Source organism: Molossus molossus, unplaced genomic scaffold (genome assembly GCF_014108415.1).
Source record: "Molossus molossus isolate mMolMol1 unplaced genomic scaffold, mMolMol1.p scaffold_m16_p_21, whole genome shotgun sequence".
Classification (NCBI taxonomy): Eukaryota; Metazoa; Chordata; class Mammalia; order Chiroptera; family Molossidae; genus Molossus; species Molossus molossus.
This window is the reverse complement of record NW_023425357.1, coordinates 48,482,293-48,508,674: the sequence shown is the minus strand read 5'-3', so window position 1 is coordinate 48,508,674 and position 26,382 is coordinate 48,482,293. Positions and strand designations below refer to the sequence as shown.

The 26,382-nt window shown below is 54.1% G+C and overlaps 1 protein-coding gene across 5 annotated transcripts in view; it reads right to left on the bottom strand.

Moving 5' to 3' along the window:
- Positions 1 to 7,096: 7,096 nt before the first annotated feature.
- The window catches only part of N4BP1 (NEDD4 binding protein 1), a 36,241-nt gene continuing 16,955 nt past the window's right edge, over positions 7,097 to 26,382 (bottom strand). For 4 of the 5 annotated variants that reach the window (XM_036274369.1, XM_036274368.1, XM_036274371.1 and 1 more), the window contains 5 exons: positions 23,434 to 25,124; positions 15,547 to 15,677; positions 14,029 to 14,125; positions 12,871 to 12,978; positions 7,956 to 9,301 (listed from right to left, as the gene is read on the bottom strand). In XM_036274369.1, the coding sequence (XP_036130262.1) occupies positions 8,731 to 9,301; positions 12,871 to 12,978; positions 14,029 to 14,125; positions 15,547 to 15,677; positions 23,434 to 25,064 (2,538 nt within the window). In that variant the 5' untranslated portion in view covers positions 25,065 to 25,124 and the 3' untranslated portion in view covers positions 7,956 to 8,730. Of the gene's footprint in view, positions 7,735 to 7,955; positions 9,302 to 12,870; positions 12,979 to 14,028; positions 14,126 to 15,546; positions 15,678 to 23,433; positions 25,125 to 26,382 lie in introns of those variants that run through there. The other variant, XM_036274367.1, reaches the window with a different exon arrangement.

Below are 26,382 nucleotides of genomic sequence, written 5' to 3'. Positions count from 1 at the left end.
TCAGTGAGCCTGTTTCTGTCTGTGAAATGGGCACGATCCAGGCCCCCCCAGGAGCACTGACCATGGTGCGTACCTCAATGCTCGTCACTGGAGCCACTTTTCCGGTGACTCATTTTGTTCATAATGGTCCTTTGTAAGCTCCGAAGGGTAGCAGCCATGCCCATCATCATTAGCAATAATCAATGAAGGCTGAGAATTGGAGTCATGTAGGAAGAAGGCCAGGGTGCACATTACCCTGGGGACCCCGGTCTGGCTGCACCCTCTTTCCTTTCTTGCTGGCCTGGCTCCCCTGCTGGCTTCCTGGGGCACCCCGGACATTGTCTTACCTGTTTGTGCAATGAGCCCCAGGCCCTTTCTGCTCTGACCATCTGTGTTCCCACAGTGCATCTGAGGGCCCACTGGGAGGAGCCAGACCTCCTAGGTCCCAGCATGGGGCTTCATCCCGGGCATGCGGGACCTACAAGGCTCTGTGCAGGCCTGGCCTCCATCCCCCCGCGGAAGGCTCTGACCACCCAGGGAGGACCTGCTCCTGACATCAGCCTTCTCCCCCAGCACCCCTCCCCTCCCCTCCCCGGGGCTCCCACCAGCTCCGCCATCCTGCTCAGGTTCCTACAGACAGCCCACAGGGTCCCAGTGTCCCGCTAATGCAGGGCCCCCGGCCACAGGTTGGAGGGGTTTCTGCCTCCCGTCCAGGAAGCTGTGCGTCAGTCAGGAGCTGCTGGGAACACTGACTGGCTTCTGGCCGTCTGGTCCCGACAGCTCCCGACAGCTCCCTCCCACCTGGGCCCGCCTGCTGTCTCCATCTGCAGACTCCGAGGTCCGAACGCATCCACCAGACACGCTTGGCATAATCCGCGAAGAATGTGGCCCCCAGGGGCGAGGCCGACCTCATGACGGTGTCCCCAGAACACGGGAGTCCTAGACCAGTGCTGTCCGCCCCGTCACACACGTGACACGGGCTCCTAGACATGCCTGAACCCCTCTGCGGGGTGAGGGGCTCGCCTCACCCCCATCACCCGTTTACCTGCTCACGCAGTGCCCACTACGTGCCACGCTGTGCTGCACGTAGGGAACAGTCACAAAAGCATAAATCCTCGTGGCCTAGAAGGGCAGACGGACGTCACATATAATCTAGGGAACATTTGATGACGCGTGTGCTCTGTACACCCCTCCAGCCCAGGGCCGGGCTGCGGGCTCTGGGCCTGTGGCTGACGAGATGGCAGAGGGGCTGCCCTGTGTGGACGATCACCCCCACTGACTGTCCCTAGTGCATGACCGTCCCTGTGCCTTAAGCTGGGACAAGCTCTGGGGGACCCTGTGCGCCCCAGATCCCCACAGCGTCAGGCAGAGCCACCTCCGTGGGGACAGTCTACAGTGAGCTCTGTTCCTGGGCTATGCCTCTTTCCTCCCCCTCCTCCTCCGAGAACCCCTTCCACAAACCTCCCCACGCACCCCTGTCCACATCCCTGTCCGTCTGTCCGCAGCTCTGCCTCTGCTCGCGGGCACCTCCTCAGATTCTCTCGGCCTCCCCGGTTCCCAGGCTGTCAGCCCTTTGGAGCTCCGCACTGCCCCCCATTATCAGTCTCCCATCCTTGGGGTCCTTCGGCGCTGCAGCGGCCCTGGCACCCGGCCCGCACCCAAGCAGCTCTGGTCTCCGGAGGCCCGTCCAGGTCTGGGGCCCAGTGGTTCTGGCCCCTGGGCAGGGTGAACACCTGCACCGTCAGAGGTTGTTTTGCTGGTTAAATAGGAGCCCCCTGGAGTGTAGTGTGTCCCACAGCGCTGGGCACGTAGTAGATGCTCAATAAATCCAAGCATTCCCAGCGGCCAGGGGCTGCTCTCTGGGAGACTTCCTGGAAGAGGAGGCTTGGAGCTGATCCCGCCCACCTCTCCCAGCGCTCTCACCCCCATGGGTCTCGCCACTGAAACGCGGACCCCCGGAGAGGGAAAGGGCCCAGCCTGAGGGATCCTGGCAGAGCTGAAACCGAACTGGGGTCTCCTTGACCTGAGAGGAGATAGGGTGGCAAGGGTGGGTTCCTCCCTCGACCCCCAGTTTCCGCTCTGCCCAGCTGGGTGCAATGCCTAATCCAGGGGAACAGGCGGCCAGGAGCCCTCTCCGCTGCTGAGCCTCGGGATGGGACTGAGCCCGGTGGCCCTGTCCTCCGGTCTCTGGGATGTGGCATGGCCTGGCCTCCTGAGGGCCTGGCAAGGCCACAGGGACCCGATGGCCTCAAGGGACACCGGTTTGTGAGCAAAGCAGCGTCCGCGGCTCCCCGGGCAGGGGCGGGTGGCCCTCTCCTTCCTGCGGCCTTTTTTGGTGGCTGAAACCTTAGACTGATCCCGGAGCCAGACAGGCGGGCAGACAAGCACATTCTTTTCGGGGGAGGCCTCCTCCTCACTCTGGGAGCAGGACGGGGGAAGGGCAGTCCTGCCCAGGCCTGTGAGGCCTGGAGGGCGGGCTCCCGGGGGACTCGGTGGGGTGGGGAGCCCCAAGGCCCAGGACTGTGGCTGGGGGTCCAGCAGGAGGACCTGGGAGGGGCTGATTCAAGGAGCCCCAGGCCCCTGGGCGTCCAACTCCAGCAATGGCTGTGGGCACGTCGCCGTTTCTGGGCAAAGCCTGGCTTGTCCAGCCTCGGTTTCCCCGGTGGCTTCCCAGCTCGGGAACCCCTGCTGCCAGGAGACTGACCCCCGAGCTGTGAAAAGTCGCCTTTCAGTTTTCAGAAACCATCGGGGCCACTTTACGGATCTGCGCCCCCCAGTGAAACGGAAGCGGGGTGACAAGCGTGTGGGCTCAGTCTGGACAGGGCTGCGCTGCGGCCAGTCCGCTTCCCCTTTTCAGAACTGTGCCCGTGGCCCCCCCACAGGAGCAGGGCTGCGTGGGGCCCCTGGATGAGCAGGGAGGAGGGGGTGCGAGGCGGGCTGACACCCCTGACCTGGGCCCAGGCCTGTCTGCTCACTGGGTGGGGGCGGGGTCGCGTAGGTGCCCCTGTGGGAGAGTGTGCGTCGTGGGGCGTGGCAGGGCCTGTGGGGGACCCCGAGCCCTGGACACCGGCTGTGGGAACCGGTCCATCCCAGCGGCCGCTCTGCTCAGTGTCGCCAGGCCACTCTCCTGGCAGGGCCTATACCCTGCCCCCCATCTGCCCGGCCCCGCCCTGTGGGCAGGGGCAGAGGACACGCCCAGAATCTGGAAGATGTGATCACGGAGCGTTTGGAGACTGGGTCCCTGGCCTCTGGCCAGGGGAGGTGTGGGTGCTCTGTGGCAGGCACAGAAGTGTCCCCAGGGCCGCTGACGAGAGCCACAGCAGTAAGAACACACCTGTCCCTCCCAGCGCCTGGGCGGGAGGACCACCCCGGTCGGCCTGTTTCCGGCGGGGCGGGGAGAGCTCAGCAGGGCCAAGCGCACGTGGGCAGGAGTGGTCTCACCCCACTCGGGCACTGGGCCTCGAGAAGCAGGGCCCCGAGGGGCAGCCGGGGAGGGAAGGACGCTGTCCCTCCGCAGCCGCGGGGCTCTGACCATCCAAGTGGGGTGAGCATTCTCAGTTCTGTGGGCGCACATCCTCGGGGTCTTTCTAGACACGAGGTGCCTCCCCGTCTCAGCTGCTGCGCCGAGGGCAGTGATGCAGAACACTTGCCTTTTGGTTTTAAAGGAGGTGCACCCGTTTGTACCAGCTGAGGTTAGGATCCTGGGCTGCCAGGACAGTGGAGGAAGGTGTTCATGACAACAGGGACCTAGGACTTACGCCACCAGGCCTCTCGCAGGCTGGCTTCTGCCTCTCGCAGGTCTGGCGTGACCCTCCCGGCTCCCATCACCAGAGGGAGAATCTAGGAGGAGGGGCTCGGGTCAGCCCCAGCAGGACAGGTGTCTGCCCTCCCCCCCCCCCAGCCCACTGCGTGGCCAGCCGGCCAGGTGCCATCCCTGCAGAAGGGAAGAGGGAGGGAGCCAGGCAGCCGCCCACTGAGGTCTCCGAGGCAGAGCGGGCACCGTGGTCCTCCAGTTCAGCTGAGCACCCACGTGCAAGGCCCGCAGGGGCTCACAGTCCGGAGGGAGGTAAAGCTACACGGCCGCAGGGACACCGGCCGCTCCGCGGGCCCTGGACCACGGCTGCCTCTGCTCGGCAGGTGGGCTCCGGGCCGGGCCCCGAGGGGACGCCACTGGGGGGCAGAGAGGAGGTGCACCGGGCAGGAGACCACAGCCAGGAAGTGTGAGCGTGGGGGTGGGGAAACAAAGTGGGCAAACAAGCAGGCCGGGGGTGGGCAGCCAAGGAGACCACACCCGGGTCTGAGCTGGGTGCTCTGGTCTCTAGCCACTGCAGCCCACGGGGGCACAACTGGCGGTCAAAGGGCCAGAGAGGAGCCAGGGCGGACGAGGCGGCCTGGGAGGCGGCGGCGGGAAAGGCCAGCCAGGCAGAGGCAGGCCGCGGGCCGGGTGAGCCCGCGGGTGTCCCGGGGCTTCAGGTGGAGCTGGAAATGCACTCCTGAGGGGCAGCGGGCACAGCTGGAGCGGGAAGAGCGGCTCCCCAAGGTGACTGGTGCTGGTCAGTTGTGGTCCACGGCCCACCGCACGGGCGCGGGCAGGGGCTGCCGTGCAGGCGTCCAGCCTCTCCCAGAGCCGCCGCACACACCTCGGGACGGGCCGGAGTCCGCGCGGGGAGAGCCGCCCTGTCCGCCCTGAGTCCCTCCGCTGGCCCGAAGCTCCAGAAGCACCCTGGGGAGGGTGAGGGACTGGCCTCTGGGGAAAAGGAGGTCAACGGTGTCAACTGCCAAAGCCCAGCGTGGGCGTGGGTCTGGGGGTCCTGCGGCATGAGCGGTGTCTCGCATCTCCCGTGCCATCCCCACGCGGCAGGGCGGAGGCCAGTGTGCAGGCCGGGAGCAGGGCGCGGAGGCGAGGAGGCGAGGAAAGCAATGGCCAAGGATGAACCTCAAAGGAAATCAGTTATCTTCTTTTAATCGAAGGACCTGAAATATGCAGGAATAACGAGGAGGTAGGTAATGACCACTAGATGGGGGGGTGCAGACACAGGAAGCAGGCAGAAGGGGCCTGGCGGTGCTGGGGGAAGGCTTCCTGAAGGCAGGAAGGTCTGCGAGCTGGGTGCAGGGGAGGCCGGGACCAGGAGCTGGGGCTGCTGAGAGCACCCTGGAGGGCACGGGCCTGGTCTGCGAGGTGGGTGCAGGGGAGGCCGGGACCGGGAGCTGGGGCTGCAGAGAGCACCCTGGAGGGCACGGGTCTTCAAGTGCAGGTCAGATGCCCCCCCTCCTCTCACCAACACCAAAGTCTCCGGCGACACTGCCAACACAAGGTCAAGCCTGCCAGACAACGATGACCAGTCACCCAGGATGGCCGAGGTGACTTCTCACTGCCCGGCTAGCTGACAGCTTCCAGGGGCGCAAACACAGGTACTGGGCACAAAGGTCACACAAGCCTCCTCCCGGAGGAGAGCCTGGGGCACCTGCGGGCCTGATGCAACCAGCACAGCTGCAGCTCGGTCTCGGACGACGGCCTTCGAGCAGAGGGCGTGCCTGCAGATGGCCTGTGCCCTGCGGCCTGCGCGGGTGGGAGCTGCAGGACACGGCCCCTGGGCACGAAGGCCTGGAGGCGGCTCAGGCGTCCCCCGCGGCAGGCAGACCACAGAAACACTCATCCGCACTGAGCTGAGGATCAAGAGGAGTCGGAGTAGGTAATGACTGTTTTTGATGATTTGAAAATTGAGGTTTTAAGTATTAAATTTAACTAAAGACTTGATGAATTTCAGAAAGATCTGTGAATCGTGTTTTCTGTACGCCTCCCACAGTTCTCTGCATTTTCCTTCCCACACCCAAGAAAGGGGCAGGCAGAGGGCTCACAGACAATACACACTTCAAAGGGCAAAGCGCCAGTCACTGGCAGAGCCCACCCAGCTGCACCTGACACCAGGGAGGCCCGGCCCCTCCAGGCGGACCTGGGGCTGGGCCCCGGCTACCAGGGAGCGCCACCTGGGCCCGTCTCTGAAACGGCAGAGAAACACTGGACTGGCAAGGCTGCTGGGCCAAACCTTGACCCCGAAGGTCAGGGTCACTGCCAGACAGCCCGGCCTCACACCTGCAGTGTCCGAAGCCACTTCCTGGCCCACCTCAAGCCTTGTGCCTGCACCCACAGTGACAGCTGACACCAGTCCCACGCTGGCCTGTGCCTGGAGGGCATCCGAGAGGAGAGGAGATGGGAGAAGTCTAGCCGCCTGGGAGCCACCCAGCTCTGCTCACGGCTGGGAGTCCCCTTGCCAGAGGGCAAACCAGGCCTCGGCGGGGTCTCGGGGGCTGGGAGACAGGATCCAAGGGCTGGACAGTGACCGTGAGCAGCCTGGGGAGGAACGGGTGTGAAACATGAGCCCTTCGAAGCTCCAGAGAACCGTGAGGATGTTCATTAACTGCCAGCGAAGAGCTTCACTGACACGGAATGTGGGCAGCACTGAAGACACAGCACTGAGACCAACTCCGAGAAGGCTCCCCGGAAGGGCAGCTTAGGAGGGCCCTACAGAGACAAGCACAGGAGAAATAAACACAGGGGCTCTGCACCCCCACACAAGCAACTAACGCTTTATTGGCTTGGGCCATTTTGAAAATAGAAACTGTTTTTGGCAAAACCGCAGAGTTCACGTGAGCATCTCCTGTGGCCACGGACACAAAATCACCACAGTTGAGAGGCTGTTCACTGCGCCCCCCCCCCACTTTCAAAGGCTAACAAAGGACGAGAGTCAGGTCAGGTCAGTGAGGCTCCGCCGTGCGTGTGCCAGGGCGGAGCAGCGGGCAGCGGGCAGGGGCGTGGGCCGGCGGGCAGGGCTCGGCCCCCCAGGGGTGGGGCGGGAGAGCTGTGGGGTGGAGCTCCTCGCCTCGCCAACAATGGCAGGCACAAGATGCCATCTAGTGGCGCCCTGGCCAGTCTGGCAACCGGCTCCCTTGCAAGACCCCACAGGAGCAGAGCCACTTCCAGAGGGGAGGGCAGAGGCGGCGGCAGGGGCGCACTTCCCGTGAGTGGACGTGACAGTCATCTCAAGAAAATATGCTTTAAGAGGTCTTGCTTCCCCTAAGAAAGCAGGATTTTTTTTTTTTATTTAGAAAGGCTAATCATATCAATGTGTCAATATTTTCAGCTTTAAGGAAAATAGTTTAAAAAACATAAAAATGTAATACACTCAAGAGTAACTGCTATTAAACAGTTCTGAACAGGCAGAAAATGTACACTTTCCCTTTACAGAAAATGTTAACTCTGTGTAGCAGCATAATTTATATATAGAAAAAGCTGGTTTGGAAACCCAGGTTTTACAACACAGAACGTCTGTGTCTTCTGTACACGACTGCATCTCCACCGGAGACCGTGTCTTCACATTACGTGGCCTCGTGCGGCCCTAGTCCAGCACCATGGCCGAAAGCGCGTTCAGGTCTTTCATGTACGGATGCGCCCCCAGGACCTGGTCGATCTTCAGCCTCTGCTCGGCGCCCGGGAAGATCTTCAGCAGGGCCCCCCGCAGCTCGCTGGTCTCCGCGGAGGACCGCTGGGCCGGCAGGGGCACGCTCGGGGGCATGCCGGGCAGGCTGGGCACAAGCGGGAAGCGGGGCTGCTGAGGGAGCCAGGCGCTGGGCGGAGGGCCCTGGACCCGGGCCGGAGGCTGGGGGCTGGTGCTGGCTGCCTGGGCGCCAGGCCCTCTGAAGCTGGGCGCGAGCATGCCCACGGCTGGCAGGGCGGGAAGGAGGGGCTGCATGTCTCTGTGAAGGGAAGTGAGTCCGGGTGAGTTGGGTTGTAAGATAAAGGAGAGACGCTGCCGAAACGACCTGCTGACCTCGAGGCCCACAGGCTGGCCCCTGCTTCTGACGGCACCACCCGCAGCCTGGTCCGAACGGAACGCCCACGAGGACCGACCCCGCCCGCGGTCTGCTCTACACCTGGGGCACCCGCATCACCTGGGCACTTGTAACAGGTATGGATGACGGGGCCCCACTCTTCTGAGATTCTGACCCTGTGTGGGGTCCTGGTTGTCAGGTCTCAGAAAAGGGAGCCCTGTGGGCAGACGGGCAGCCCTCTGTCCCCAAAGTCTGGAAGAGAAAGTGGCATCCACAGCTCATATGCACAGGGTGTGTTTCACTTCCTCGGCCATTAGTTGGCACCTCTGTCAAGAGCCATTAGGTGAGCAGACTGCCCTGCTGCCAGGCCGCTCTGGTTGTGGGGGGAGCAGAGAGCTCTCTTTCCATTAAGTCTGACCCATGGACTTGCACACAGGCCTCGGGACGTGAGCCTGGCAGCGGATTTCAAGGTAAGATGCTGGAAAGAGACGAGACGTGTGATGTTCAGCAGGTGCTGACAATGCTCCAATCTCTCGGGGCAAAGAAACAGGGCCTTCGGGTACCAAGTCCTCATCCTTTGTAATAAAACCCAAAGGCTCAAAAGAGAAAGGATTCACAAGACCAGGGCAGGAAGTCACCTGGTCTCCTCTGCAGAAGATACCTGTGTGTGAAGCCACCCCCCAAACCACATCCAAGTCTAGAAGCCCCAAAGGATCTCCCTGTAAACGGACACGATTCACAGAAAAGCCTTCCTTGTGTAGACATCTGCTGGGAAACACACACAAGTGCAGCCTGTTTTAGTTTGAAGTGAGACCTGTTACTGGATCACAGGACCTGCCAGCCAGGCACATGGGGTACTGCAGCTAACAATGACCCTGCCCCCTAGAGCAAACCCACACTACAACAAACAAAACCTGGGTGTCAAGCCCGTCGGACGTGGGGAACGCCCGCTCTCCCTCCGTGGAGCAGAAGGTGACAGCTCACCACGCAGTGGTCCCTGAGCAGTGAATGAAGGAACACAGCAGTAACAGCAGGTGACCAGAAAGGGATGTGAAGACCCTCAGGCACACATACTGAGTCAAAGTGGCATCTGTTAGTGAGTGACCACCAGCAAAACCTGCTGTCTTTTTGGATCCACAGGAGGTCTGGCTCCTCATCCTCCCCTAGGGTTAGCATCCAAAGGATCCAAGCCAAAAAACCCAGACGAGGATGGATCTGGTCTCTGGGGTGCTTTGCCTGACCAGCTTGCACACACGACGCGAGCACTGACTCTAAGACTATCAGGAAACGGAACGAAAGGCCAGCGTCCGTGTCCAGGGACATGCTTGCATAGCACAGGGAAGGGAGAGAAACGAGTTGACACACGACAGTCTGAAGAAAATACCTCGGGAAGACTTCCTTCCGGAGAAATTCTTCTAACCGAGGCCCGCTTCTGCCCAGAGGGTCGTCGGGAACCATGAATATGTCCCCCACGAAGGTGTACTGGAGCAACCTGCAACAGAGAGACCGCGCTGGAGGAGAGGCCGCGCGGACTGCGGCGGGGGGGTCTCAGGCAGCCAGCTGGCTCCGAAGCAAGATCGCCTGTGACATCGCGACACGCTCGCCCGCCTAAAGGACAAACGCACACCCGAGCGACACCGTTTCGACTTCTCCAGTATAGCAGGTGAGCAGCTCTCACCAGCGGGCTCTCCTACTTCCTACCGAGACCTTCAGGTTTTTGTCTGAGCCTGGGAAGCAGCTTCCCTCAATGTGACTTTCAATATCACTTTAAAAAGCAAGACTTACAGCTCTGACCTGATTGGCTCGGCGGTTAGAGCATCAGTCCGTGGACCAGAGAGTCACGGGTCCGATTCCCATCAAGGGCACGTACCTTGGCCAGGGTCCTTCGGAAGGCCAACTGACGTGTCTCTCACATCGATGCTTCTCCCCCTGCCCTTCCCTCCCTGAAAATCAATGGAAAAATACCCTCCAGGGAGGACTAAAAAAAAATCATTGTTTTCATTAGAAAGAAAGAAAAATGAACTAATGTAATTCAAAAAGGCATCTGAAATGAGCAGTAAGAAAACAAAAAGCAAGACTTAGACTCAGTTCAGGACATGACAGGTGCTCAACAAGGGTCACTTCTGAACGAATGCGCCCGAGGAACCGGCTGGGACGTCCTGCTGTGAGTTACAGCCGAGGAAGGCAGGGGACCAGCCAGCCCGCGGGCTCACTCCGGCCGCCCGGCGCTCCCACACCGCAGAGCCCCGAGCCCCCGCGTCCAGGAGCACGAACTCTCAGGGCTGTTGCCCACAGCCGATCAAAGCAGTGGCCATCCATTCCTCACGGATGGCGCACCTCTCCCTGCCCTCCTGATCCGTGTGCATTTTTCAAAACAGCGGATGTCTCTCCCCCCCTAAACATAATGTGTAAAAGCACCTGTCGGCCCCAGGACTTCAGACATTTTGTCCTCTCTGCCCAGCCCTGCGGCTGGTGGTTCGAACTTCATGCTCCTGGACCAGATCCTTTCTGGCTACAAAAGGCCCAATAACCCTTCTTCTAGAAGAGCTTTCGGCCGTGACAGTTTTTAACATGTCCACTGGCAAACCCACTGAAGACAACCTTTTAAAAAGGAACACAGCCCTGGCTGGTTTGGCTCAGCAGTTAGAGCATTGGCCTGCGGTCCTGAGAGACCTGGGTTCGGTTCCTGCTAAAGGTATGTACCTTGGTTGCAGTTTGTCCCCAGCCCTGGTTGGTCGTGCGGGTGGCAGCCACTCGATGTGTCCCTTTCGCGTCGATGTTTCTCTCTCTCCCTCCCTCTCTCTCTCTCTCTCTCTCTCTCTCCCTCCCCCGCTCCCACTCTATCTGAACAAAATATTAGAAAGTGTCCTCGGGTAAGGATAAAAAACAAATTAAAAATGAACATAATACGATATATGAAAAAATAAACTCCTAGGTCAGTGGAGTATCCTTTATCAAGTCTGGGGAAAATGTAAAAAACACAAGTCCAAGTGCCTGTCTTGGTCCAGATCTGGGTTTCTGCGCAAACATGTCCTAATGCATTTAAACTGCATGTGTACACAGATGAGTGTCCAATAAATACCGACAATGAGCGCAGGGCAAAGATCCAACAGAAACAAGTCCTAAAAGATGCATGGCTTGTAAACTGTGCCAGAGGTCAAAGACCATTCTCAGTTCGGCTATCACAAGCTTCGAACAACATATGGGTCAACGTGCAAACAGTAATTAACTCTTACCTGGGCATTTATCACAAAATACCATTTTTCTATAATCCCCTAATGATTCAGCAAAATACAAGTACTGGACCCCGGCAGCTGTGGCGCCCACCCGCGGTGACCACCTAGTGGCGCTACAGGGCTGAGGTGCTCTCTGCTCCGACACCTCTGGCACACCCGCCTGGCTGGCTCTCTCTGAAGGAACTGGTCACATCACGCTCTGTCTGGCAAGCTGTGCCCACTGGCCTCAAGCAACTGGGCCATGCTCGTCACAATAAAGCTCACAGCAGTGAGTGCTCAGTCCTGGTGTGACTTTATCCTGAATGACACTCAGACATGCCTCGGTACAGACGGTCCCACTAGGATGGTGAAACGCTCACAGAAGCGTCCAATAGCAGAGAACAGAAATGCTCTCCCTCCTCCCAAGAAGGGAGGATCTGATCAGGCACTGACTGTGGTCCCACCCTCTTGCTGGAGTCACAGCTGTCACTGAACCCACTTGTGATACTGTGATTTAGAAAAAACATATGCATTTGGTCACTCGGATGTCCAAAATAGACTTCTCCCCTATGGATTTGGAATTTATCTGCAGTTCCTGAAACCCTGGAATTCTCCAAGTGTAGAGTGATCAAGTGTCTTCTGTTATGTTAACAAGGTGACTTCAGGAAGCACTTAGGATGGAGGCTGGTTGCCAGGAGAGCAAACCAAGTGATCTGAGGGTTGGAACTTACAGTCTGCCCCCCCACCTACTGGAAGGGGAGAGGGGGTTACTGAATTAGTCACGCCTGTCAATGAAGCCCCCAAAAACCCCGGGGAAGGGGCTTCACAGAGGCCCTGGGCTGCTGGACGAGTGGGGGTGCTGAGGAGGGAGGAGCTCCAGCCCCCATCTGCCTGCGCACTCCTCCCCCTCTGGCTGCTCCTGAGCCCACCCTTCCACAACAGATCCGTGAGCTCGTCCGTGACGTGTTTCCCGAGTACTGTGGGCTGTCCTAGCAAATCAATCCAGCCCAAGGAGGGGCTGTGGGAACCGCTCCTCTAAGCCAGGTGGTCAGAAGTCCAGGGGACGTGGACTTGCAACTGCACTCTGAGCTGGAGGTGGGGGCTGGAACCTGGTTGGTCAGAGCGCAGGTAAGAGCCCGGGCAACTGGTGTCGGGGGGGGGGGGGGGCAGGGAGGGCAGCAATGTGGGGCTGAGCCGAGAATCTGGGGGCCCGAGGCTGCCTCCAGGTTGACAGTGTCACAGCTGAGATCTGAGACACCATGCTGGTGGCTAAGAACTGTTTGTTGGTGTGGGGGGAACCCCACCCCATACCCTCCACACTGGAACTGGATTTGGGACCCCGATTTACCAACAACATTCATATTCATAGCTGAGTGAAGTGTGGAGCCTGGTGAGCTGCCCAAGTCTCCCTGGTATCAGGGCAAGGCCAGGCTGGGGCCACTTCTGCTGCAGAGATGAGTCCCTGCCCCGGCAGCACACTGTCTGAGGCACCTGCAGGCTCCACAGCCCCCGCCCTCCACCTGCAGGCTCCACAGCCCCCGCCCTCCACCTGCAGGCTCCACAGCCCCCGCCCTCCACCTGCAGGCTCCACAGCCCCCGCCCTCCACCTGCAGGCTCCACAGCCCCCGCCCTCCACCTGCAGGCTCCACAGCCCCCGCCCTCCACCTGCAGGCTCCCTGCTTTGCTGGGTCCTGCCACCTGCCCAGAGGCCCAGGTCTTGGGAGCAGAGTGTTCGGGGACTTTGGTTCCTATTTTGCTTTCTGCAGGGCCAAGGTGAACACAAAACAAAATGTAAACAGAACCGAACAACAAAAGCATTTTTGACCAAGGACAAAGAAAATATTACCTTTTTGTAATAATTTCTCTCCAAGAGATGGACTCAGTCACAAATTCTCTGAAGTTATCATTTGTTACAATTATGCCACCAGTTTTGTCCGCTAAGTGTAGCAGAAACCTGTGGTGACAGAACAGAGGTTAACACGGGCCGGCAGGCTTCCCGGGCTCACCGCAGCTGTGCTGAAAGAAAACACAAGGACCGCCTCTTCCCAGGACAACCCAGAGCTCACCGAGGCTGGGAGACAGAAGAGTGAAGCCCTGGCAACTGAGGATCAACGGGAAGTGTCGAGTACCTCTGAGATGACCAGTGTGAGAGTGAACGAAGATCTGGCTCTCATACAATTCTCCTTTTAAAAACCATCTCCACCACCTTTATGTTCTAGAGAGCTGCACTCAATACGTGGTGGCGGTGACCGAGGCCTGAGGCCTGGAGCCTGGGGAACTGGCCCACCCGCCTGCAGTCCCTCCGCGGGTCTCAGCTGTGAGCCCCTGCTTGGTTCTGAGACCAGCTGCTGGTACAGACAGCCCTGCAATTTTTTCCCCATAGGTTCACATTTTCTGCTCTTGAGAAGTAATGTTCAGAAATGCCATTCTGTATAGTCCAAGTGATAGATTCACTCAAATTCAAGCTATGGAAAGATACATGATAAAAAAAAAAAGGTCAGAATGAATGTGGAGAAGAGATGTGTCTCATTGCTGGAGTGTCCATGGCTTGAGCCCTCTCGATGAGACCTGGGAGCATGATGGCATGAAGTCAGAGGGCTCAGGCACCGCAATGACAGTCACTGGCCGAAGTAACCAGGAGATAGGTAATGTTTGAAAACCACTTGAGGCTGTCACACTGAGATAAGAAAACATTACTTTTAGCACCAAAAAAGACTAAAACCTGCTTTTCCTTATGGATCCCCAGTCATGTTTTATGTAAGTAAAGACCAAAACACGCTAACTCAACAGCTTTTATAAATGTTCCCATACCCCTACATTAAGTATAAACAAAGAACATTAAGTATATAACCTGAATAACCATAAATAGTAAAAGTCTCAACCCCTGAATGAAGTGAGTCCTTTAGAGATGTGGGTCCAGAGGTAGGGTGAAGGGTCCCACGGAGCAGGTGGCTGGCTTCTCCCACCCCACGCCCACCTGAGAAAGGAGAACGGTCTTTCCTACCTGTCGTCATGAGAAGCAATTCTTTCTCCGAAGACCATCCGTGCGGGAGTCAGCGATAATATGCCGAGCTCCTGGAGCTGGGTTAGGAAGTGCTGTTCTGTTCATGGAATAAGGTGGACACGTGTTCAGAAAGGCCATTTCCCCCAACGTTTAAATTAATGAATGGACCCCCAAATGTTTCACCTGGAGAGTTGTGGGAAAACCTTTTTTCTACTGACTCAGGAAGACTCAATTTTACTAACTTACTGGGAAGGAAAAAAAAAATCTATCAAGATAGCAAGACATATACTAGGGCAAATGCGATGTAAAAACTGACTAGAAATTTGTGAACATGAAAAAGTTAATCTCATTTGCTTCTTAACCACCCAGGACTCTTTGCTGGCCACACTGCAGGTAGCAGAGGACAGTGAGGCCGAAGCCCCCGATGGGAGAAGCAGCGTGAGAGGCCTGCTCGGCCTGGGACCCAGGAAGGCCTGCGGGTCCCCACCCAGGGCCGGCCAAGGCCTCCCTCTAGCCGGCACCCTGCTCAGCCTCTGTTATCTGACAGATATGCACCGACTTTCATGTTCATTGCTGGGGATGGGGGGTGACAGAAGAGAAACGAGGGCCACAGCCACATTTTAGAAAACCAGCGATGGGCAAAGAAGCCAAAGGCCCGGGCGACAAGGGCAAGCACCCTCACTTCCGCTGGAACGCCCTGCAGTCTTACTGGACGGACACGCACCGCGCCCAGGGCTCACCAGACTCCCAGGGACACCAGTGCAAACACAACCGCCAGTGAGAGGCTCTGCTCGTCCTCAGTGCCTACTGCCAGGACAAACACTCCCCAAGGCGAGGGAGGCCGGGCCCTTGGGAATGTGCGCTTTCACCATCCCATCTCGGTGGCCAAGGCTGAATCCTGCTCAGTGCTTTGGGTAAATCCTGCCTTCACCCCACACCCCCGGTTATTTCCAGGTGCTCAGGTTCTCTGTGTGAAGCTGCCCCAACAGCCCTTCCAGTCTGCCCACTACGACCTGAGAAACAAACGACCTTCAGTTTCCCCGGAATATTTCATGATTCACAGTAAGTTCAAGCCTTGTGTGTGTGGCCTGCAGGTCAGCTATGCAGTACCATACGATTCACAAATCATTTGTATTAGCTATTAAGCAGGCCATTAAAAAGCCATTCTATTTGAGGGATCTAAATTTATCAAGTGATCATTTTCATTTTTTTTTTTTTTTTAATTCTCACCTGAGGATATTTTTCCATTTATCTTCAAATAGAGTGGAGGGAGGGAAAGAGGGAGGGAGGGAGAGAAACATCAATGTGAGAGGGACACATCGACTGGTTGCTTCCCACACAACCCCAAGCAGGGCTGGGGACGAACTGCAAACGAGGTCTGCGCCCTTGACTGGAATCGAACCCGGGACTCTCTGGTCCGTGGGCAACCGCGCAGCCACAGGCCAGGGCTGCAGTTGCAATTATAAACCAACTCATTAAACACCTGATCAGAAACCTGGGAGAAGGAGCCTGCCTCACCTGTGACATTGGGGTCGCGCCTTGTCCTCCACTGTGGGACAAACACAGTGATGTTTCTGTTCCCAAGCTTCCAGAAATACTCGACTGCAATCGCGATTCCACGACAAGAAAAGAACTTTTTCAGACCGTGGCTGTGGGAACACAAGTGAGACTGTTTACGGCAAGGTCGTGGGGGTGACTGCGTGCTGCTGTGCAGGGGCGGGGCTTCGTGGGGAGACGTGCGCGCTGCCCTGCGACTGTGTGTTGTTCGCACGAAGAGCCCATTCTGTCGTCCCTGCCTCATCACTGGCCTCGTTGGCTCCCCGAACATGATCAGATCTGCTGCTGAAGCCGAGTGGCTGCACCAGTAGCCAGGGACAGGTCAGCGGCAGCACAGCTTCCGGAGGCCGGGGCTTCCTGCGGCAGGAGGGCTCCGTGCCCTTCCCGGGACTGCACAGCACACTGTCTGCAGCCCGAGGGCAAGGCTGAAGGGGAACTCCTGGGGCCTCAGAGGACAGCATGGCGAAGGTGCAGAAGGCAGGGAGGAAGGAAACAGACAGGAACCCCGCAGAACACAGTCAGTGAGCTTTGCTGTCAAGGGCAGGGCTGCCCGGCCACGCCGGCTCTGAGGCACCGCCCACCCTCCGATGGAGAACGAGCGAGCACGGCTGTGTTCCAGACACACAGACACAGACACAGTGCTGCATGGCCCGTGCACAGGGCTACTAAATGTCCTCTGCCCCAGATCTGGTAACACACTTAAAAAGAAACAAGAAAAACATTCAAGTTTTATTCTCGGGCAGTTAAGTAAAAGTGGAAGTTACAGAAGTGTTTTTAAAAAGTTTAAAATTTTGCAAGTGGTAATCTGTTTGCCAACCCATGAGTATTAGAAAGAAAGAAAAAAAGATCTAAATCCAAACTATGATGCTCCAGTTTGAGACCAGCACAATGGATCTTCACCGCTTCCATGAGCACCTGTGCACCAACCACATCAACTTCTGCATTTTCAGGCCCGTCTTCTCTCCACGTCTAGTGTCTCCATGTCACAACCACTTGGTGGCTACGTCCATCCCTTGGAAGTCCTGCCACCGCAAGCTCATGTGCCCCCACCCACCCCCGGCTCTCCTAACTCCAACCCACCCCAACTCTAGTTAGACTGATCCTGAAACGCAGCCTGTCCGGGTCTTCGACAGCACCGTCCTGCCAGACAAACCAGGGTCTGCCCTCAGTCCCTCCATGTCTGACTGGCCAGAGGGGATCTGGCCGCGACCACGTGTCATCTCACCCCTGACATGGGCCAGGAGGTCGAGCTGCTCTCGCTGCTTCATGAGCGATCTCTGCCGCCTGCCCTGCTCCCCCAGCGACCCTCAGGCCCAGCCGCAGCCTCTTCTGGTCTCCAGCCCTAGGCCTCACCGTCCTCTCCCCTCCTGTACTTGCGCCGGAATCGCAGCACTCAGCTGACGCAATGGACTTCGACTCCTTAGGGAGCAGAGCAAACAGCTGGCGAGAGACCCGGCAGCTTGACTGGGCTGCACTGCCAGAGGGACCCGGGCTGGCACCACTCAGGCCGCAGCCGCAGCCGCAGCCGCAGCCGCAGCCAGGGGCCTTCCCAAGACCCCACAGGGCACGTCCCCAGTGAATCTCTATTCTCGTGGAGCAGGAGTGGGCTGGACACCAGCAAACATCGAGCACCCAGAAGAGAGCCGCACAGACACACCGCGTGCAGAGAGCACGCAGTGACCAGCCCATTCCTGATGGACTGATGCAGTGGCTGTTTGTCCAGAAACATTCACAATGTGGCAAGAATGCAGTCATAGGACATTTGTCACTGGAAGATAGGCTGCACGTTTTTGTAGGTTATGTGTGTGTGTGTGTGTAATTTTTAAAAAGAATAAATCATTCTAATTGTTTAACAGCCAGGACAGGCCTATAGTTGATGTCAACCACAGGCCAAACCAAATACAACTTGTATGTATCCCTTGGTTTTTTGAAGAACCAAGGGCTACTTATACGTCTTAGAAAAGGATACAACAAATACCCTTGAGGGAAAGGCACTAAACATTTTTGTCAAGTGCTTCCTTAGTTTATTCATCAGATACAAATGTGAACTTAGTCTCCTCTTCCCTCAAATGCTTGGAGATGCAACAAGGAAACGGCGGACGCAGCGGACCCAGCCACCCGGTGGAGCACCGAGGGAAGGGGGAGACGCCAGCAGGCCAGACGCTGCCGCCCGGGACCACTCACGAGCGCAGAGGGAAAGCTCAGAGCTAGAGCTTCTAGGAACACTAGCTCTACATCAGTTTCTAAAACATTCTCCTAAGTGGTTAAGATCAAATTACTTGCTAACCTGAAAATTTTCTAATGGAGAACATAGAGATTTACCCAGAAAATAAGACTACAGAGGAAGATCAAGTGGAGCCAAACTGCTGTCTTCAAAATAATTCAGAGGGTCCTTCCTACCCCAGCTCCCACCTCCAGACCAGGCAGAAATGCGCTTCATCACCACTGTCTCGTTGCCTCTGTGATCAAGCCAGCGGAGCTGGTGGACTGCTACGCCCACACCAGCTGTCTACTTTGACTCAGCGACAAAGAGCACATACACAGTGACCCCCTAGTTCTGGGAAGGCAGCGCTCTGGGGCGCCCAGCTCCAAACGTGGAGTGGGCGGGCATCAGGCCTGAGGCCAGGGGTCCAGGCTCGCAAGGGAGACTCAGGCTCCTGCTCTCACAACTGGAAACAAGTGAGGTATCACCTGGTTGTTTCCTACACTACAGTAGGCAGCCAACTAGAAGGAAGAGTATCCAAAGCAGAAAGAAGGTGGGTGACAGGTGACAGAGCTGGTGATAACTGATGACAATCATAGAACCAGGCAGGGCAGTGTGGGGAAATAGTGAAAAACCCTTTCTGAATTACCCAGGAAAGAGCAGTTTCCTTCTATAGCTGCAACTTAATAAAAATCGCCCTGGCCCTGGCCAGTTTTGCTCAGTGGTTAGAGCATCAGCCTATGGACCAGAGTCCCAGGTTGGGTTCCCGCTAAGGGCATGTACCTCGGTTGCAGTTTGTCCCCAGCCCCGGTTGGGGTCTTATGGGTGGTAACCACTAGATGTCTCTCTCTCACGTCGATGTTTCTCTCTCCCTCCCTTCCACTCTCCCTCCCACTCGATCTGAAGATAAATGCAAAAATGCCCTCGGACGAGGATTAAAAAAAAAAAAAAAGCCCTGGACCCCTGATAATACATAGTTCTGGCAAGTGAAGGGGCAAACCTCAACTATGGAAAATTGTCCACCCAGATAAGTCAGGTGTTCTCATGCTGAAGTTTCAGACTGACAGAGCTAGCATTATCTGGCTGCCACTGTAATGTCTAGCTATACACCGCAAGCAATTTCCATTGACTCATCGTGTGACTCACTCATGGTGACAAAGGGGAAAAACCAAGTACAGATATGAATAATCAGCAGCACTATGTAGGGTATTTTGGAATTTCTCACGATGTGCATGAACTGCGGACATTCTGGCTGGCAGATAAACAAAGGCTTTGCAGAAACCGTGGTGGGTGGGCTTGAGCTGCTGCAGGATGGGTTCCAAGATCCTACTGCTTAAGGGTTCACATTTCCTTTTTAACTGTTTCCCCAATGGGTTGAATTAAATGAGCGACATTTGCTCAGCAGGGCGTAAGCAGCTCAACAGTAGGATCAGTGTTGCCGAGCCCCTGGTCCTAGCCTCCACCTCTATGGAAGAGGCAGGGCGTGTGCTGGAAAGGGCAGGACGGGCCCCATGTCATGTCTGTCATCTTGCACAAGATTTTAAAGCCACTTTACTCTATGTAAATTAGATGATTTTCACCTCCCAAAATTGGTGTGAAGTTTATGTTTTAAAAGATAAAGTACGTCCAGCCGGTGTGGCTCAGTAGCTGAGCGTCGACCCATGCATCAAGAGGTCGCTGGTTCAATTCCTGGTCAGGGCACATGCCCAGGTTGTGGGCCTGATCCCCGGTGGGGGGCATGCAGGAGGTGGCCAGTCGATGTTCTCTCATCGATGTTTCTATCTCTCTCTCCCTCTCACTTCCCCTCTCTCTAAAATCAATAAAGAAAAAATAAATGTCAATGATGTTTAAGAAAAAAGAAAAATAAATAAAGTACATGCCCCGGCCAGGGTGGCTTGGTTGGCTGAGCATCATCCATGCACCAGGGAGCTGCCGGTCTGATCCCTGGTTGGGGGCACACGCTTGGTTGTGGGCTTGATCTATGTTTCTCTCTCTCCCTCTCCTCTCTCTTCCTCTCTACAATCACTAAAAACATATTTAAAACAATAATAAAGTACAGACCTCTCATATAACAATTTCAGCTTTAAGATTCCAAACATTTGTTAAATCAAATATATTGCCTCAGTTAAAGTTTAACCTAAATCGATCACTGGAATAGAAACTGGAAATGCAAGTTGTAAATGGGTGCTGAAAAGTAATAAAAAAAACAAACTACTCTGTTCTTGACAGACATGAATTTGTTACTCAGTGTATTCGTGCACTCACTGGTTGACTCCTGTATGTGCCCTGGCCAGGGATCAAACTCACAACCTTGGCATATCTGGACGATGCTATAACCAACTGAGCTTCCAGGCATGGGCCAAAAATTCTAACCTTTAACAATTCCGTCATTCATTCATTCACTCACTTGTTCATTCATTCACTCACTCGTTCGTTCGTTCGTTCGTTCATTCAACAAACTGTTACTGAGAGCCCACCATGTGCCAGGCACCACTGACCTTGGGGGTAGTTCAGAGAACAGAACAAACACAATCTAATCACTTTCTTCATGAAATTTATAGACTATAATTTGCATTTCATACTCAAGTAATTAATTTAGAATAAGGCTTAATTTTAATCAACTTTCAAAAAATTCTGAGATGAAATAAACAACAAAAAACAATCACTTTAAAGTGAACAATTCAGTGGTATTTAGTACATTCACAATGTAGTACAACCACCACTTACATCTTGTTCCAAAACATCTCCCTCACTCCAAAATAAAACCCTATACCCATTAAGCAGTTTCTCTCCAGAATAAGTTAATTTTAATCACTGGTGTTTTGAAATCAATCTACATCAAGTTGTAAGTCTGTCTTCTTTGTAAAAGTGGTGCCTTTGCCCTGGCTGGTTTTGCTCAGTGGTTAGAGCGTCAGCTTGTGGACCAAAGTCACCGTTCAATTCGGTCAAGGGCACAGACCTCGGTTGTGGTTCGTCCCCGGCCTTAGTTGGGGTCATGTGGGGGGCAACCAGTCAATGTGTCCCTCTCACATCGATGTTTCTCTCTCCCTCCCTCCCACTCTATCTGAAGATAAATAGAAAAATATCCTTGGGTGAAAATTATAAAAACAAAAAAACAAAAAACTGGTGCCTTTAAACTTAAGACATCTGTTCAAAGAAAATTGAAACCCTCCTCAAAGAATCAGTTTTCAAAAAATTAATGCAAGTCAGCTTGTGGTTTCCCTTAGTGCACTGATTCAGAGGTTTTCAAGAAATGGTACTGCACCCAAGGGTGTCAGGAAAAACGTGGGAGAGTGTTGGGCTACCACATGACTAGGGGGAGGCGCTACGGCCACAGTAGGAGGGACCAGATATGCAAAACACCCTGTCCGGGACAGAGACACCACTCCAAATTGCAATAGCGGCCCCTCTGAGAAATACAGTACTACTCCAAAAAGGTTTAAAAAAAGTGTCACTATCACCACTTGTTCTATGTAAATTTGCATTTCTTATTCTTTGAACACCAATTTGGGAAATCCTTCCACATACAGAAAAATGAAAAAGGATTAGTATCACTCACAATCGTGACCTACATTTTATATCATCATTTGGCTCAAGACATTGTGACAGTGAGGACCTGGGAGGCCGGAGCTGCCCTTCAAACGTGCTCAGATCATGCACAGCAGCGGGGCCCTTTGCCGGGCATCCCTAAAGGAACTGCCAGAACCCGAGGTGGAATGACGACAATGGTGCTGCTCGGAAAGGAAGACAAGTATGCACATCTCTTTACGCCCTCTCTTCAAGCTTGAACGTGAAATGCTGGCATTTTCTTTTTTTTTTTGATCCTCATCCGAGGACATTTTTCCATTTTTTGTACAGACAGTGTGGGAAGGAGAGAGAGGAAGAGAGAGAGAGGGAAACACCGATGTGAAAGGGACACATCGAGTGGCTGCCACCCGCACGACCAACCAGGGCCGGGGACAAACTGCAACCGAGGTACATGCCCTTAGCGGGAACCGAACCCGGGTCTCTCCAGACCGCAGGCCGACGCTCTAACCGCTGAGCCAAACCGGCCAGGGCAATGCTGGCATTTTCTTTCTCCTTTGACAACAAAGAACAGCAGCAATAATCTATTACAAAATTTAAAAAATAATTCTTTTATTTAAAAAAATAGGCATGACTGGTTTGGCTCAGTGGTTGGAGCCACAGCCTGCAGACCAGAGAGTCCTGGGTTCGATTCCCACTAGGAGCACGTACCACCCCCCCAAAAAAACAAAACAAAACAAAGATACTCAAATGATGTAGATGAAATGACCTATCTGAGATGCAGTGATACAGGCCAGAGCCGGTCACTACTGAAGATGGGCACGGGCTTGTCATGGGAACCCCAAGTGAATCCAACATGGGGTTCCTTATATTACCTTCTTGTGCATTTATTTAAAAATTTAACAAAACAAAATATGAATATATATATTTCAATAATAAAACTTATTTTCAATTTCACCCAGTATTCCTATAAAAGAAAGGCATGAATTGGTGTTCGGCAGTTCAGAGAAACGTTTCGGCTTCTCCGTTCGCTCCACGCTCAGGTGCCCCGACTCCTGAGCAGCAGGTCTTCTTCAAAGTCAATGGAGCGACTGACCGTGGAAACCGGAGGGAGGCTGGACTGGCAGTAGTTGAGACGGCACGACAAAGACGTCCTCTAGGACGGGTGAAAGGCCAGGGAAAGTCAGCGGGCAGAAGCCTGCCACAGTCACCAGCTGGCCCAAGTGGGGCGGAGACTCTGACTCTCCCCTCCCACTCTTTTTAAAAAAGTATGTTTTTATTGATTTTTTTTTTTTAGAGAGAGAAGAAGGGAGAGATAGAAACATCGGTGTGAGAAACATCAAATGGCTGCCTCCTGCACAGTCTCTTACTGGGGATCAAGCCTGCAACCCAGGTATGTGCCCTGACTGGGAATCAAACTGGGACCTCTCAGTCCATGGGACGATGCTCAATCCACTGAGCCACACCGGCCGGGCCCTCCCACTCTTCTTAGCCACCATATTAAACTGCTCCTCACAGAAGAAACCCAAGCTCATGACCGAGGTATAAAATCAGAATCATATGAGGGTTCTAAGACAGGCTACATAGAAATGATCATTTAGCTGTTTTTACTAAAAACAAATACAGAAGCTTTTTGTAAGAGTAGAGGCCCATAAAACTCAAACTGACGCAGTTCCTTAGGAAGGAAATTGCTCTCACAAGTACATCACTCCTGTTCTCACTGTACACTCTTGGCCTGACACCTGGCAGACTGTTGCATACAAAGACAGAAAACTGTTTTTGCCTTAAGCTCCATCCTTGTATTCAGAACCTAATGGTATTCATGCTGTTAAGAACCTAAGGATTTAAAAGTCTCGATACTGCTCCTCACCGGGCAAAGCAACGTGAGAGATACACTTTCTATCATCTCCTGGCTCCAGAAGTGTAGGCTCTGCAGGGCGGAGCGAACTTTACATCCAGAAGACGGAATAACGGGACCTTTCCGACCAGCTGCCCCCGCCCCCAGGAAAGGCAGTAGATCAACTAGACACACAACACAGTTCCTTACAAATGCATGTAATTCTGGGATGTTGCTCAAAGCCCCACCTAAAACTATAATAAAAATTGCAGAGTGGACTTACGTAATTGCAACATTGCTCCCGTCTATAACGATGTGCTTCAGATCCGTCCTCCCTGGCTCGTTTTTCAATTCCAGCTTGTAGGGCACTTTCAGAGTATCTCGGAACCTTTGAACCCCCGTAACCGAGGAGTCGATGTGATCAGAAAGCCCTGCCAGCCTCGCGTCCGCAGCAGCAAGCGCCAGCTGGGGCAGCAGCGCCGCCGCAGAAAGGGGCTGGCAGCTGGGCTTAGACTGAGGAGAGCCACAGCACCCAGGATGCGCGTCGCAGGCAGACTTGAGATGATGCGGAAGCAAGGGTTCCCCGTGCTGCTGCAGACCATTTTCGGGGAAACTTGGAATTCTGGGCTGGTGACTTGAAGCTCCTCTCGAAACAAAATTCACTTCTTTGGGATTTGAAGGGGCAACAGAGAGTGCAAGGCCATCGGTTTCAAGGTCCACGTTCCCAGTGTAGTTCTGATGTGAACTCCAGGGTTCTTGTTTCTGTTCTACTGGCACTGTTTTGAAAGCATTAATTTTGCAATTTGAGGTACATGGTTTTGATTCTACTTTGAATGGTGACTGAGAAAATTTTTTAACCATATTTTGCTGTGTGTGAGTTTGTGTTTTCTTTGGAGTAGAATCCATTGTAAGCTCATTTATGCTGCTACAAACATCTTTATTTTTGGTTTTGTTGGTCTCCAGATACACAGTGCCAGTTGAAAATTCTCTGTCTTCCTGGAATCTTTTATTTTCCTTTTCAATTTCCTCTAAGAGCAATAATGGTTCAGTAGATGGCCCATACTCCCTAATGACTTTTTCAACAATTTCCTGGGAGTAGCCCATGGTTTTAAAAAAGTTCACCAGGATACTGTGTTCCATTTCCTCAGTGGTGTCTTTCACATCTGGACTTAAGACGTCAGGATCACTGGACGAGTCAGACAGGTCAGTGATGACACCTCCAGCTGACGTCTTACCATCGGGTACAAGCTCCCCCTCGTCAACGTTTTCCAGAGAAAACTGCTTCTTCGTATGCCTTTCTTCAGAGTCGGAAAACCTCCTTTTGTGACAAGCTCTGCCTTTGCAAAGCGCCTCTTCCTCAGCGGTTAGGCCGTTTACAGGAACAAAGAAAACATCTTGTGAACTGGAAAACACTGTGTCCATTTGCTTCGTAAGCTCGGAAACAGGGGTCCCAGCTTTATTTCTCGCGTCTTCCTGCAGAGCCACCTCGTCTGCGGAGACATTCTGTCCTGTGGCAGCACCCTGTGGGAACTCCGTCTGCTTCGAAGCTCTGATTTCAGTGCCGTCACCATCGCCCGTTCCAAACAGAGTCTCTTCACCTAGTGTGAGCGTCAAGAGTTCTTTTTTCAAGGAAGTGGGCAAAAGCAACAAGTCCATTGTATAATTGTCTGCACGAGCTTCAACAAATTGTTTGAATTCCCTTTTCACCTCGGACTCCTTCTGGCTGCTGGGCAGGTTCTCATGACTCTCAAAGAGCTTCACAAACTGCTGAATGTGACTCCTGGCCATGACCACGGCTTCCGCGCTTCCTCGGATGCCAAGGAGACCAATATCCAGGACGCAGAGGTCGGCGCAGGTGTCCTGGATCAAGCTCTTCAGAAACAGGCTCTGAGCCCCAACAAAAATGCAGTGCATGGCCCGGGGATAGCATTCTCTTTCTTCTAGTTCAGGCTCACAGATTCCTTTAATATACTCCTGTAAGGAGAGGAAATCAGATCCGTTCACAAAAGCTCTCTGTAACAGATTACATCACACATGTAATTACGAATGATGAGCTGAACGAAAGCGAGGAGCGTGCTCACAGCCGTGGGGAAAAGGCATGCTTTAAATAAGGGATTTAAAGTAACGGGTATAAGCTGCTCAACTGTTTACAGAAAGTGAAAACGCTGCCTCTAAGTCTGAGGGGGGTGCCTGCCCAGCAGTGCACCCTGCAATGTGAACTCGGGGCTTTGCCCAGCTGCACAGTGGAGAGTGGCAAGGCCAGACTTACTTACATTGTACAGAACAAACATCTTTGTTTGCTACTTGTCATTCATTACTTCTTATGACATAATTAAGAGATAAGATAATCAAGTTAAACAATTTATTCCCGAACAAACCTTGACTTGTGCTTCACTACTGCTGTCCTTCGTTTCCAGATAAAGCAAATGGGAGTTCCTGAAGGCGTTAAAACTTTAATTTAATGACAACTTCCTTCCAGCTGGAACAAGGTCTAACCCATATAACCTAGTGTCTGTTTTCTAAGCAAGCCTGGACTGTCTAACTACGGACCTGCATGTAAAGAATCAGACAGTCCGGGCAGCTGCCGTTCTCAGATACACCGCGGGCTCCTGGTAAAATCTGCTATCGGGGGAGGTCTGAACGCTGTGCCTCAGAAAGCTGGGTCCTCTGGCAATCAGCTGCTCTGGGAGGTAGAAGTGAGCGGAGCAAACAGGCACGCACGCATGAACAGAGGAACACACTCTGTCATAACCTGGGCACTGGAGTCAGTTCTCAGGCTCAATTCCAGCCACACAACTGGTGACCTGGTTCAAGTTACCTCACCCCTCTGAGCCCAGTTTCTTGAACTGTAAAAGAGACATAAGGATAGTGTGGTCTTGGGTATTTGAGGGCCTGCCACGAAATAATGAATGTAAAATTCTGACAACAGTGTCTTGCACGTGTAAGTGCTTACTAAATAACACTGTTACTCAAATTAAATCATCAGTGCAAATGTTCTGAACGGATAGCTATTTGTAAGAAATGAGCCTGGACACCTGATTTATACTTTAAAATTAGAATAATGCTACCTCAAATGGTGCTGTTGAAAAGTCCCACCCACGCAGCGCCAGCCACAGGAGGCTCTGCAAACCTGCACCTAGATCCAGACTCGCTGGGTGAGGGCCAGGTGTCCTCGGTGGAATGGATCCTCACGTGCACACTCTGCATACACACCCACAACTACAGTGGAGGA